The 15615-nt window shown below is 32.9% G+C and overlaps 1 protein-coding gene across 2 annotated transcripts; it reads right to left on the reverse strand.

Moving 5' to 3' along the window:
• Window positions 1-5332: 5332 nt before the first annotated feature.
• LOC108205384 (coatomer subunit delta) lies at window positions 5333-11961 on the reverse strand. Of its 2 annotated transcripts, XM_017375327.2 has the most exons (11): window positions 11791-11961; window positions 11637-11676; window positions 10893-11116; window positions 10361-10603; window positions 10081-10246; window positions 8764-9071; window positions 7458-7650; window positions 7222-7375; window positions 6449-6511; window positions 6256-6352; window positions 5333-5636 (listed from the first exon to the last, which is right to left on the reverse strand). In XM_017375327.2, the coding sequence occupies exons 1-11, from the start codon at window positions 11791-11793 to the stop codon at window positions 5547-5549; spliced, it is 1581 nt and encodes a 526-aa protein (XP_017230816.1). In that variant the 5' UTR covers window positions 11794-11961; the 3' UTR covers window positions 5333-5546. The 2 variants fall into 2 exon arrangements, with proteins under 2 accessions (XP_017230816.1, XP_063950118.1); XM_064094048.1 differs by lacking the exons at window positions 11637-11676; window positions 11791-11961 and adding an exon at window positions 11329-11506.
• Window positions 11962-15615: the final 3654 nt, after the last annotated feature.

Consider the following 15615-nt stretch of genomic DNA (forward strand, 5'->3'; position numbering starts at 1 on the left):
TACAATTCTCACAGCTGTAGGTTCAACACTCAAACTTTTCAAACACTCAGGTTTTTGCTAGAATACTTGAACTAGTTCAACTGATGCTACTAACTCGGTTATATACTCCAAGTTTACAAGTTTAACTAGAATACAAAAATTGCACTCTAAACTAAACTATGCTGCACAACTTTGTCTTATGCATGTCGTCTGTGATGTCTTCATCTTTGACCATCTTCTTGATTTGATCTAGATTGCATTTCATAAGATAAGTACGATTCTGCTTCTTCTTTATTGTCCTAAACAGGCTTCCATGTCCATTTTAGTGTAATCGATCCATGTGACTTGTCAGAATTAAGCATCGGTCACTTTCAACGGCTTTTAGCTTCATCCGTTGAAAGTTCCTTCATCCTTTGAAAGATTTACAAACTTTATTGATCGAACACTGTACCAGCTTTAGCAGTTGAATACTTGATCGTCATCCATCGAAAGTTGTACAGCCTTCATCAGTTGAATTACTATGACTCATCCATCAAACATCCTTCACTTAGACAAAATTACATGGCATTGGATATTTACAATTAGCCATCCTATTCAATCCATCCGTTGATGATTCTCTAGACAAATAAAATAACAATTACAACTGATAAACTGATAAAGATTCTAACTGAACATGTTACAAAGGTGTTTATGTTATCATCAACCTTATTGATTCCTAACATTAATCAACCAAAACAAAATTATATGACATCTAGGGGAAATTTATAATATAAATTTAATTCGCCATATAATTAAATTTCATGTAGTTTAATACGTACTATATTAATAAATTTAAATAAGTAAGATATGCAAATTTTGAAAAATTTGACAAAACACACATAATTCAAGAATATGCACACTTTTCGAATTATTCAATTTTTAAAAACTACCAGTAAGGGTCGCCCGTGTAGAGGGCGACCCATGCAGCAAAAAAAACACACAGGGGGTCGCCCATGGCGGGGGCGACCCATGCGTTGTCCAAACTCCAATAAGGTCCGCCCAAGTTCCAATTAATTAGACTGGTTACTTTTGAAAAGTCGAAAAAAAACTGGTTGTTTTATAAAAGAACGAGTTCAAACTTGTTAGAAATGAAAGGGAGTCAGATAACTTCGACACCTATTTCATCTTTGAGTTCCTGTTTATTTTTTTTTCAATCTGTGATTTTGTTTAAGAATGGAGACTGTTTTGAATTTTCTAATCTAAATGAATTATTAGGAGGAGTTCCGTCGATCATGTTGACTTGATGTTTTGGAGCCGCTTTGAAATGATTATTGGCTTGAACAGGTTGAGTTTTCTTGTAGAAGCACTGAGAAGTAAGATGATTTGTTTTTCCACAGACATAACAACGTCTTTGATTATTATTGGAACCACCATTAGACTTATAAGGATTTTGATTTTGATTTTGGATATATTTTAAAAGGCCTTTATTATGAAATTTATTTCCACTATTTTTGAAATTTCTATTCTTGGGTTTAAAAGAAACCTTCTGGTGATTTGGATTTTTGGATTCCTCGATGAGATTGACTTTAGGGGAAATTTTAGTTTTGGACTTTTCGTTTTGCCTATGTTCATTTTCAATACGGACTTTCACAATAGCATTATTAAGAGTGAGATTGATTGTGGCGAAGCTCTCTAGCAAAATCAGACCAACTAGAAGGAAGGTTATCAATGAGATTTGTGACTTTGAATTCTTCGGAAATTGTAGAACCTTTGGACTCGAGATATCTAACATGATCTTGAAAAGTGTGTAATTGATCTCCTATAGGTTTATCATTTACCATTTTAAAATTTTAAACGGTAAATGCACTAAACCTATGGGCACCAACATCATCCAAGCCATACTCAATTTCTAAAACTTCCCATAATTCTTTAGCTGAATCAAACTCACAATATATATCATATAAGCTATCTGACAAGGCACTAAGAATACTATTTAAGCAAATATAATCTTGATCTTTAGTGGGTTTTGTTAGAGTAGAAGAGATGTGGGTGTTGAAGTTTCGGTTTGTGGAGTTGAAGTTGGAGTCTCTTTACTAGTATTTTAATATTCCAAAACACTTATAAGGCCTAAGCTGGTTAACCAAAACCTCATATGTTTTTTCCAATGCTTAAAATTTAATCCACTAAATTTTCGGGTTTAGCCGAGCGAAGGTTGTCTTTTGTATCCACCATACCAATATATCGACTGTAGTTAAGAAAGTTGCTAAAAATCAGAAAACTAGTAATATGACTAGTAGTAAATAAAAATAAGAAATGCCAAGTACAAAGTATGTATAATATGTTTACAAAAGAAATTAACCACAACCTGACTATAACATAAAATTGTTGCTGGCAAATTTTAATCAAACAAAACCTATAGTTTAGTTCCACGATTCCTTAGATTGTTGTTAAATTAGTTAATCATATACTCAAACTAATAAGTAACAAAAAAAAATCCTGATGAATGTATTAGTTTAGCGACAAGTAAAATAACAAAACAGGCTTGATGAATAAACTGTGTAATCAAACAAATTGTGTAAGCTGTATAAATTTTGATCAAACACAATTATCACAACTATGACTACTATAGCACAACAACTATTTATATGCAATATCAACAATGTTTAACAAGCAAACTAACAAACACTTTACATGTAATAATTTATGATCTATCATATAAATTTAGATGGTTTCGAGAGTGGCCTGGTGAGGCGTGTGAAAACATTGCCCCTAAGGAATCGTGCCCCTTCTTGTGCAAGGTTTATCGGCAAATCCTTAGCGGTACAACACCCAATTCAGTTCTCCCTTTATCGCGCACGAACGATCAAGGATGTCAACTAGAGTTTTCCGATGCTCCAAATAACGCCCAAAAATTTATGTATATAAGTAAGTATAATGATATGCAATGCACTACTGCGGTAAAAGTTTGCAGTTAACTGAAGTATTGTGTAGCAGTGAGAACAAGAAACAGAGAGGAGGTCTGCACTGTATGAGTTTTTCTTTTCAGTTGTGTGTATCTAAAGAGTTTACAGGCCCTCTTTATATAGGCTAAAACTTATAACTGATATATATGAATTAAGACAAAAATAATGATGATTTGGTATGGTTTATTGCATATGCATATTTGGTAACACAAAGTAAAATTATATATATATTGAACTTTTTTTCAAGATATCACATATTGAAAGTATATTTAACAATCCCCCCAAAAAAAAATTTAAGAAAAGAAAAAAAATGACAAATTCTACACGGAGCTTATTTTATTATGTATTCAATACGGGTAGCTTCCGACTTGGAACCCGCACCTAGTGACAAATGTCGCGGTTTGAAGAAATTAAGTGGACTAAGCCATGAACTAAAAATCTTTTAACCAAAGTTTGACAAAAGCACACATAGGTGGTGTTTGGCTACGGCTTTTAAGCCGACTTCTGGGCTTATAAGTTGGAAGCATTTATTTCGTACTGTTTGTGTAATAAGTCAAGAAGCACTTATAAAAAGCTAGGAATGCTAGCTTTTGTTTCAGGACTTCTGCTTATTTGCCAAACACTTTAATCACTTATAAGTCTTGTCTGGCTTCTAACTTCTACTCCACTTATTTATTTTAAGCAAGAAGCACTTATTTTAAGCTCAGCCAAACAGCCCCATAATATGGAAAATCTATTATTAGGGCTTGATCTAACACGAGCGAGTTTGAATCGACTCGTTTCGTTAAATAAGCCGAAACGCACACGAACTCAGGTAGGTTGGATCGCACATCGCCTCGAGAACTCGCCCGCTTCGGCTCGGGCACCGTATCGTCCGTCTCGCCTACTCGTCTCGGCACCCTCTCGCCCGTTATGTAACGATTACCTGTAAAGATATGTATTTGTAAAAAAATTAGGTTCAAAGTCACAAAAATACAAGGAAAAAAGATGACTTGGAAGGAGAGGGAGATGTTTGGAGACAATGAACAGTGCAACGGAATCGAACGCGTCAGTAATCCATGAACAAGAACAAGAAGAATGAATTTGTATAACTCAAATAGTGGATTGATAGAGTAATTTTGTATTTTCAAATTTTGTTTTGTTCATATTTTTTTTAAAAATGTAAACGCGATTAGTATACTCGGTGTTGGGGTAACCAAATCCTCCATATAAGAGCATCTCCAACCAAGCTTAGTTGGCATACAAAAAATAAAAATTATAGTCAACGCCTCCAAAAAACGGCACTCCAATCATACCCACCCATTGTCTATAATTATAGCCAAACTCTTATGGATGACTATATTTATCGATCCACTACATGTCTGTAAGAAATCTGTAAGAAGATTACACATCACTTATTACCATATTAAAGTGATAGATTCTATTTATAACGATCTAAAATATTAATAACATATTATTTTTAAATTATAGAAAAACCAATATTGTCAATACCATCGAAGCAAAATTTCTTACATGTTCAGCAAATTTTACATATTGTCCTACCGATCCAATATAGCCAACCATTATAGGCAACCCCGTTGAAGATGCTCTAACTCACTTTGGGGTGAGCAAAACCGAATTAGAACTGAAAAACAATGGAACTGAACCGTGCTAATTCAATTTGGTTCGGTCCTAATTTTCTAAAAATTCGGTCTATTCAGTTCAGAATGAATAGACCAAATAGTCCAAATAATACATAATATTAATTTATATTAATATTATATATCTCTCTTATAAGCTAGTTAATTTATAAGTTATAACTTCTAATTTGTTAATTTAATTAAATCTCAAAAAACTAATTTGTAAATTTTAATAAATCTATCTTTTGATGAATTGGTGGTGATTAATTAACAATATTATTTTTAATAAATCATGAATTTAGCTTTAGTTATATAATAATTTATTTTTAAATAATTTTGGTTTTCTGAACCGGACTGGACCTAACTGAATTATTTTGATTCAATCTGATTCAGTCCATAATAAAATTTCGATCCATTTCGGGAAAATTATAAAATGTGATTCTCGGTCTATTCAGTTTTGAAACGTACCGACCAAATGCTCGTCGCAACACTCATATCCAAACATATTATTCAGCAACCCTCATATCCAAACATATTATTCACTGTGTAGCTCACCACGTTGGGTTTTCCGCAACCGCAAGTATGAGACTCCTCGGTACAGCAAACGAAAATACTGTTTCAGACCAACTAAAAACCAAAATTTTTTCTGAAACTCCTTCAGTAGTTTCTCTTGGTTGAAGGAACATAATTGAAGTTTGTGTACATATTTTATACATTTCATTTATTCACAAGAAAATCCTCGTACTAGTATGACCATGTAGTTCAAGCTAGACTAGTGAAGTATGTATCAAATTAGAAATGTATAAGTACTGGTCTATTATAGATGAAATCAACTGAGTGAACATCACAGAACTTCAGTAACTTCTTGTTCAAATCTACTCAACAAAAGGAACACACAAGCTTCATGCTAATGGATATTCCAAGCGGTAATAAAGCAATAATAGTTTATCTTGAAAATTGATTACGGAAAAGACTTGTAAGTAGTGTTGGCAAAAACAAACTAATTTCATACAACTTGGTAATTTTCTGTGGATAGCTGTGTTCTCTGAGAGAACTTGGGAGGAGCTCCGCCTTTCAATGGTATTGTATTGAGGACCTACAAAAATGTTTACAATTACATTATGCACATAAATAACTCTTAACTATCAAATTTTGCAAAGCAAAGAAGAATACACTTGTCAGAAAGAAGAGTTGACGGGATAACTGGCAAAGTGGAAACACCAAAAATTACAGCTTTCAATGTGGACCTTTTCATTTCTATAGACCAGCAAAATTAAGGAATATATCAGTGTCTAAATGCATTAAACTTTTGGGCATCATCACTACCTCAGTTCCTCTTGCCAAACTCAGATATATCCTCAAATTATTAAAACAAATGAACACTACATACCCTGTCCATAACTTACTATTATCAACAAAGAAAAGCATCCCACCACAACAATTGAGTTGTAAATTGTTTAGGCTACTATAACAGTAATGTACTACAAAAGCCCATAACTAGCCAGTTGTCACGGTTGTGTACTGTTGACAAAATATTCTACAAAGAAACTATGTGTTCTGAAAGAAACCCGGATGATAGACATATCTATAATTGAAGCCAATAATTTATACGAGTGGAAATGTTCAAGATAAAATGCACAAATACTATAAACACATAACGGAATATATTGATCAAGATTATGATGTGAAGCAATAAGATAACAGGGGTTACAAACCTTCAAGTCACTGAAAGTATTAGCAGCTGTAAAGCGTACAGAAATTGGGAAAAAGGCTGAAGAATCTGCTGGAGGTACAACAAATTCAATTGATCCACTGCTCAGTGTTTCAAAAAACCATAAACCAGATCAGCATTCTCATAAAGATCAAGTGAAATAATAACAACATTGAAGATGCTCTGCATGATATTACCTGCGGTTGGAATTATCAATAAGAAGTATAGACCACTCCAGAATAGAATTTCTGGAGTCATACCTGCAAATTAAGTACGCATGCATATGATTAATAGCTCGATTCAGTATATTAAAGAAAATATCAGCCAGATATAATTTTAATGTTCAAAACCAATGTAAAAATAAAAAAAAAATTGGAAAAATTGTTTAAACTTTCATCACCACAATTATGAATCCAAGTACATGGATTGGTCAATGCTGATCAAGAAAATGTATGTAAATAGTGTATCAAATACAGGGTACAACAGAAGATAAATAAGAGCAATATAAGATAAATCATTTTTAAAGAGTCTTTAACAAAGATGGTTTTCCATGATCAAGTATCATGCCCTATACAGGTTAAAAGACAATTCCAGAATATCCCCACATAAAGCCGAGCAATATTAGAAGGCTTCATTGAAAACAGAAAATGACGAACTCAATCAACATTACAGATAACTGAACACTTGTATAACATATGAAACTCATATACTTGAGAGTGATGGTTTATTATGTACCAGCCTGAGATCTACTGCATACAAGACACACAACCTCTGATTTTGTTTCTGATGTATATAATATGCCCAATTGATTTTCAAAAAATAAAGAAATAATTAGTAATATTAATGAATTTAAGGTAAAACTTACCAAGATAGTCACAATACTCACAACCAAAAAAAGAGAAAACATTACCACCTTTTTTCCAACTATATTTAGCAGCATAGATAATGAAATACATGTTTGGGATTTTACCTCCACTCTCCATCAATCTGCCTCACATTTGGTGCTTCTCTAAGAGCAGGAAGAGGCACGGAGACCACGACATTTTGTAAATCAAATGTTGAAGTGGCTTCATACTCTATGCTGACATATGTTTCATTCCCAGAAACAGATGGCCAACAGTTAACTGAAATATATAGCAGTTGGAACCATTATCAGAATCTGATCACAAGGTAAAAAATAAAACACCTTGTAAGCTGCAAACTCACTTGTCAATGGCACAACTGCTTCATCGACAGTTTGCATTCTCCACTTCAGAAGACTAACACCATCACCAGGTTGACCAGTGGGAAATGGCCTCTGAGGATCTTTGAGTCCTAGAACATTCTCATTGTTGAATAACTCCTTGTTGATGTTAGGATGTGTTTTAAAAACAACTCCTTGATTACCAGCAGCCTCTATCTGGAAGTCGTATAAATTACGATAAAAATAATTAGACACGTAGAGCTAGCAGCCTACAGATGAAAAATATAACCTACTACATAAATATCATTGAATCCATACTTTTATGCTACAAAATAGAACTTTTGAAATGAAATCGCTAAATAAACCCTTCAATACTGGTAGAACCAGCTTCTGTTAGGTATTTGAAATCTTCTGGATCTCATCCAGATTATAGCTTTCCCTTCTATAAATTACTGCAAAATCTTATTATATGGATTCAACAAAACAATAATCCAAACATCAAAAGCTACTTTAAGATCTAATAACATTGTCTTAATTCTAAAAGGAAACAAAAAGTAAACACCAGTCTTTTAAGATCTATATTATACAACATCCGCAATTGATTCGGTAACTGTAAGACACAGCACACATCCAACCCAACCCCAGATATAAATCCAAATCTCACACTGGGTGCTATCCACTCAGATATAGTCGTAACACAGTTATATTAATTTAACACCCAAAAAGAACGGGTCAGCTTGAAAGAATAAAACCCTAATAAAAGAAAATAAGTTTGTACACTATTCTGACCATTTTTCTTCTGAAGTCTAGTTAATGGAGGTATTTGCAAATCATATTGTCCCACGAGTATTTGTTTCTCCAGGCAAGATTTATTCAGCATTAGTCGTAACACGAGAGCAGTTTAATACCCACCCAACAAACAGGTCAGCTTAAAAAAAATAAAACCCTAATAACAGAAAATAAGTTTGTACATTATGCTAATGAATTTTTCCTCTGAAAGTCTAGTTGATAGAAGTATTTGCACATCCTATTGTTCTTCAAGTATTTGTTTCTCCATACAATCTATACACCATCAGTAGGGGTGTAAATGAGCCAAACAGTTCGAGCTCAAGCTCAAGCTCGAACCCCAAACTTTTTAATCGAGCTCCAGCCGAGCCTGACAGTGTTCGACTCGGCTCGGCTCGGTTACACCCCCAACCATCAGCATCTTTTTTATGGTTTAAACTTCAAATCTGAGTATAGAGCTCAAGAAGGGCAAAACATTGGAATTTTGAGAAATATATATACTAGCGAACTGTCAACTTATTAGTTTGACTTTATTGTACGAACCTGTACTTGGATAAGCCCATCATCCTGGTTGAGAATTTGGAGAGACAAGGTTCCCTGAACATCAAAGTTGCTAACTCCACCATCTCTTTTAAGTGTCACGTTTAGTTTCTCTTCCACGATCAATGTAACTGGATCGGTTAGAGGTACCACAGCAGCTTTAGCAGGTCCAGCACTTGGCCGAACATCTTCCAAAATAACTTCACCTTCAGCTTTAAGAGACTCCAGGAACTGGTTGGCCCTTTGTGATTTACCCAGCTTCATTCCAAGACCCTTTGGTGGAGCAGTTGCAGAGGAAGGAGGACGGCCCGCTGATTTATATATTAAGACACTCACGTCAAAACATTCACAATCAAGTAGCTTGTAATATTCGAAGAAAGATTGAGCATCAGAACAGGTATGGTGACTACAACCAGCTAATGCTGAATTAAAGAAATACAAATTCCTAACAATAAATTATCAATGCAAAGAACAATGATTAGCCCAAATATAGAGATAAATGGGTAAAGATGATTGAATATGCTACCTCTGGTTTACAAAAAAACTTCTTTCATTAGGAAAGGGTTATTAGCTGTATTTATCTCGTTTATGTTGAGAAAAAAACCCATCTTCACCTACATGTTGAACATGAACTTCACCTACTTGACATACACCAAACTACGCTACAGTGGCTGGGTTCAGAAAACATTTGCCGCAGCTACTAATTTGAGCATACAAGAAACATAATACAAAAAACAGTGAATTTGTAATTACAGTTTATAATGATTTTATAATTTCAGTTTACATACACGAAGACCTCTACCCAGAAGGCGAAAGTAACTTCTAGATTGTGTTTGGGCACTTGTAAGTAATTTTAAATGAGGTATTTGAAATGTTAATGACATGATTTGAGTTGTCATTTCAAATTCTCAAGCTTATACTAGTATTTGAATGTCTTAGGATTTCAAATGAAATCCAAATCCAAATTCCTTTGTTTATATAAACATGCAATTTGATCAAATCCATAATTTCAAATGAAATCAAAGTTACCACATATACCATTAGATTGTGTTTGGGAACATGTATTTCATTTCAAATTTTAGATTCCAAATGACATGATTTGAGATGTCATTTCAAATTGTTAGCTTTATATTACTATTTGAATGTCCTGGATTTCAAATGAAATTAAAATCCAACTTTTTTTGTGTATCCAAACATGTCATTTGATCAAATCCAGGATTTCAAATGAAATCCAAGTTTCCAAATAGACCATTAAGTAATTTCAAAGCACAAACGGTAATAAAAAAAACGAGGGGATATTAGATTGTGAAAACCACACACCTTTAGATTTGCTGGAAAAGGTTTCGACATCAGTGGTCAATCCAAATCCAGCACCACTTCCAAAACCACTACCACTGCTAGATATATTTAGATCACTACCAAAGCTTCCAGAACCCATTGATTGTAAAGACATAAACCCTCCTTTCTCGCCTCTGTTCTTCTCAATCTACAGAGAGAGAACAAGATTCGCTTGGAATATATATTCAAAGGTAAAATGGTATAGATCTGATAAAAACGAGAAATATTGGAGAACTTAACCCACTCAAAATAATATATCTACCTTGCTTTTGTCAATTTCACTAGCTTTGCGCTTCATGACATCCTTAGTTTCATTAATCTTGCTCTGCAAAACCAACTTGTGCAGCTTCTCTTCATGACTCTCCATCTCACAGTACTGTTTGACTTGCGTAACAGTGACATTTTCCTTGTGTCCCATTGAGATGGCTTCATCGAAAGCAAAAATTGACTCGAAAGCCGTCTTGCCAATGCCTTCTTCATCTAGAGAGTAAGCATATTCAGGTACCTAATAGATGTTAAGAAATCAACCATGCATTTGCACATCATGTACCTCTTCTTATAGACTACCCTACATGATAAGCATCAGTCCTTATTTGACTATATGATTATGTGAACACGCTTGCATCAACAATTTACACAGGTGCTCTTTAAGAAGCTAGAAGAGCTTTCAGGTTTTTTTTACAAGTATACTAGAGAGAAGCTGCATGAAGATATAGGATGCATATGAATGAAGGAGAAATATAACGAAAGCGCAAGTCGGTAATAATCTTATAAAGCATGAACAAAAAGGATACAAGTTTGGACAAAAGCCTGAGCGTCTCAAGATCTTCGAGAATATTGCTTTGTTTGTTTGTCACGACCAGCAAGAAAAGAGACTCAATCGGCTGGTAAACATAGCGCACATTTTCCGTCTCAATGTAAGTATGCTGCTTTCCAGTTCCAACAAGCTTGGGGAAAGCTGCCAGGAGCCCCTCAATTCTAATGCGAGACATATCAACAAAATGCCTCGAAACAAGGGCTGTGACAATTCAATATTAGAAAATATCAGAGGAAAATAAAGTCTGTGATACAAAGGCACCAATATTGTGAAACAAAGTACAAGTGACATGATATATGGAACATACTGACCCTAGAAACAAAGCACACTATCGAAAAAAATAGAGTGTCAAACATGCCAATCAGAGAACAAAATTAACAAATCTCCATAGAAGCAGATACAGATATGCTTACTCGTATAGGCAAAGTTTAAAGACAGAAAAAATTGTTCAAACCACAAGGCCCTTCTTTGCTCAATGGATATATAAGGGAAATAGTGTGCAATAGACAGTGCACAATGTCCATGTACAAGTTGGTAAAAACAAATACTTATCACACCAATTCGGTTCCAAATCATGTCCAGAAAATACACTTAATAATCCCTAGGCTCAATCGAAAGATGATACAATGCCCAAACAGCATTAATCCGTAAATCCGTTACATAATTAAATAAGCAAATCTATCTACAAACAATATCAAAAGGGAACCAAATGAACCCTAACCTTTTCCAGATTTACTGATGATCGAAGCTGCCACAACAACCTAAACAGAAACCAATTCGACATTTCAATCCATAACAAATTAACAACGTGATTCACATAAAAATAATAATATAATAATTCGGCGGCAGTAAAACAGTTAAATTTAGAGAATTACCATCTTGATCTAATCGTAAATCGACCGCTACAAATTCAACAGACCTGCATACAATCACAATTTAAACGGAGAATCAGATCCGGTAAATATAAAGCACAACGACGACAGTTTATAAATAAATAATTTCTGCAGAAATAATCTAAATTGTAGGTAAGAACATGTGTGTTCGTTGGCTAAATGGACCTATAAGCCCTTATATAAAATTGAGTTAATTGCAAATTGCATCCCTAAATTTGGGCCCAAACGCACTGCGGTCAACATATTTTTATAAATTGTATTTTGCATCCCCTCGGTATTTAGTGCGCTGCAATGTGCAACTTTTCCGTCAAAAGATAACGGAGCCGTTTAAAAATCAAGGGCAGTTACGGTAATTAAAAAAATTTTAAACACTAAACCACTAATCATCAGTTAATTACAAAATTAACATCTAAATCTAATAAAACCCTGCGCAAATCATAACCACCCCACCAGAACGCGCACGAACTAGTCATCGGAGCGAGCCTCCGTATTTATTTTCAACCACAAATTATGAAAATTACAATGATGATACAAGGAAAGGGCTTGAGATGTACTCCCTCCATCCCTATTTATCTGTCCACTTTGGAAATAAAAATTTGTCCCTATTTATCTGTCCATTTATACTTTCAAAACTAATTTAATGATAGTTTTTCAAATATATCTCTATAATTTCAATTTTCAAGACTTGACTTATTTAAAACTTGGTTGAATTCATGTTTTCAAGACATAAAGTAGTGGTATTCCACCATTTTCAAGATATTAATTAGAGGTATTTAATGAAAAAGTTTATACAATCAATTATTTTTTGGTATGTGTTTTTTTTTTCAAAATGGACAGATAAAAAGGGACGGAGGGAGTATATCTCATTGTTCATTGACTGATGCCCACATGGAACTCTGTGAAGTGCTACAGGCGGCCGGGTAATTTGCCGAGTCTGGAGATTCTGTTGGTTCTCCACCGAAGCCTGTAGGATCTGTATTATCAAATGTTGGTGGGCTAGGCATCGAGTCATATCCAGTTGGTGCATTAGGAGACGTTGGAGTTGGATAAATCTGTGAAAGAATCTACTTCTATATACTAAATTGCAACCAAGGGCCAAAAGAGCAAAAGAATTAAGCGTGAAATGTCCATTATATCCCTACTTAACCTATAATTACAAGAATACCAATATAGTTCATTTATTATATTCAACATATTAAATATTATTGATTAAGGTTAATTACACTAGCTTTTCACTTATTTATGACCCCTCGTTTACAAAAGTTTTTTTTAACTAATATATTCATACAAAAAATATTAAATGCTAATAGTTGGTTAATTTACAAAAAAAATATTAATTCGAACTGATTTTGGAACAATTAATCAAACTATCATTTATTAATTATAAATTTAAATTAAGATATTGTAATTCTCATTTTATTAAAAACTAAAAATTATTTACATGTAATGGACTCAAGTGAAAACTTAATTAAATTATGTAACCACTGTTTTAAAAACCAAATTATGATTTGACTCGGTGATTATATCAAGTAGTACTCGGGTAAATATAAAAGTACGGGGAAAAAATTGGATTTATTTATAAATTAATTTTAGAGATTAAATTATTAACATATGTATATTATACGATAACTTATATTATATATTATAATACTATATCCAATTTCACGAGTCTTGGATAATTATTACATTATATTCAATTTTTTTAGTTTTAAATTTTTTCCATTTATTAAATTACTTAACGTCTAATTCAAGTTGGCCCAAGCTTGTATCGAGTTTTATTCGAGTGTCACTTAAAATTCAGTTATCATCCAAACAATATAAAATTAGCTTGGAAAAGAGTTCGAGTGCAAGTAATCAACCGAATTACAACTCAAATCAGTCGAGTTTTAGACAACTGATTATTAAATAAAATAATCACATATAATTTTATAAAAAATAAATCAACTTGTTAAATATTGATAAACTTTCATGATAAGATAGTAATAGGGTAGCAAATGATCGTTCGACCGACTGATGATCATAGTATTATTCAACATATAAATATGTGTTGACTACTTTTAAGAAGACTGAGAGAGAGGAGGGGAGAAAGAGAGACAAAGGAAGATAACAACTATTATGCGTATCTGAACTTTGATCGACTCGTATAGTTAAACTTTTATATGTGCATGTGCTTGAATTCGGTCATATCATTACGGGTGATCGTAACTTGTGAACATATTAAATCAATTTCAACTATTTATATATTTTATAAATTAAAATATATAATTTGCGTCTAAAAATTCTGCATGTGTCATTATAATTGGATTGAATAGTCCACTAGACTTCACTGATTGTAAAAATCTCTTATATACAAATTATATTGTGTTAGTCTGAGTAAATAAAAATATATTTACTATTCTGAGTTAGATATTATTGATGTTATTAGTTGGTTTCAAAATAAAATTATATTTACGAGTCTAATAAAAACACAATTATCTTATAAAAAACAAACAAAAATTGAGTTTTACTCGAGTGGCACTCAAAATTAAGTTATCATCCAAACAATATAAAATTAGCTTGGAAACGAGTTCGCGTGCAGGTACTCAACCGATTTAACTCAAATCAGTCGAGTTTTAGACAATTGACTATTAAATAAATAGTCACATATAAGCAAGTACATTTTACTCAAAAAAAAATTGTCACATAAAATTTTATAAAAAATAGATCAACTTATTAAATATTGATAAACTTTATGATAAGATAGTAATAGGGTAGCAAATGATCGTTCGACTGACTAATGATCATGATATTGTTCAACATATAAATATGTGTAGACCGGTTATAAGAAGATCGAGAGAGAGAGAAAGAAAGGGAGACAAAGGGAGATCACAACTATTACGTGAATATAAACTTTGATCGATTCGTATAGTTAAACTTTTACATGATCATGTGCTTGAATATTCCATCATATTATTAAGGGTGATCATAAATTTTGAACATATTAAATCAATTTCAGCTATTTACCTATTTAATTAATTGTAATATATAATTTGCGTTAAAAAATTCTACGTATGTCATTATAATTGGATTGAATAGCCCACCAGACTTCACTTATTGTAAAAATATCTCATATACATATTATTTCGTGTTAGTCTGAGTAAATAAAAATATATTTAATATCTTGAATTAGATATTATTGATATTATTAATTGATTTCAAAATAAAATTATACTTAAAATTCTAATAAAAACACAATTATATTATAAAATCAAACAAAATTAGTAATTAAAATAAACAATATATATATTTTATAAATGTTGGCCCGTGCCTTGCACGGGCTTCTACGCTAGTTATATCAAGGTTCTTGGAATGATTTTTTCCCCATATATTTCACTATATGTCTGCTTAATTGATCTATACGCATATGACGTATTGGATCTTGATGATCAAATATATCTTTTATAAAGAAGAGAAGAGACTAAGCCAAGAAATTAGGGCTAATACAAACAAATTTAGGGCATATATAGAAAATTGGGGAAGAAGATCGTTGAAAATGGATTTTTCCTGTTCTACCCTTACTTAAGTAAGTTTAAACACTGAGATTTAACGGACTTGGACGGAAAGATTGTACATTGCAGCGCGCTAAATACCAAGGGGATGAAAAATGCAATTTATAAAAGTATGTTGACCAAAGTGCGTTTGGGCCCAAGTTCAGGGGTGCAATTTGCAATTAACTTTATAAAATTTGTTGAACAAAATAGTATGTTATTGATATTGAATATATCTGAAACAACCCGGGTCAAATCCCGAGTCTTTTTCGAAAATCGG

Source organism: Daucus carota, chromosome 1 (genome assembly GCF_001625215.2).
Source record: "Daucus carota subsp. sativus chromosome 1, DH1 v3.0, whole genome shotgun sequence".
NCBI classification, from domain to species: domain Eukaryota; kingdom Viridiplantae; phylum Streptophyta; class Magnoliopsida; order Apiales; family Apiaceae; genus Daucus; species Daucus carota.

What these genes read in the sequence shown, in the direction of transcription:
- LOC108205384 (XM_064094048.1), bottom strand. Translation starts at nt 11,491, where the DNA reads ATGATTTGGAACCGAATTGGTGTGATAAGTATTTGTTTTTACCAACTT. An exon ending in TCAGGCTTTTGTCCAAACTT is followed by an intron (nt 10,604 to 10,892) that starts GTATCCTTTTTG and finishes AACATCTATTAG; the next exon opens with GTACCTGAATATGCTTACTC. An exon ending in GTGAAATTGACAAAAGCAAG is followed by an intron (nt 10,247 to 10,360) that starts GTAGATATATTA and finishes CTCTCTCTGTAG; the next exon opens with ATTGAGAAGAACAGAGGCGA.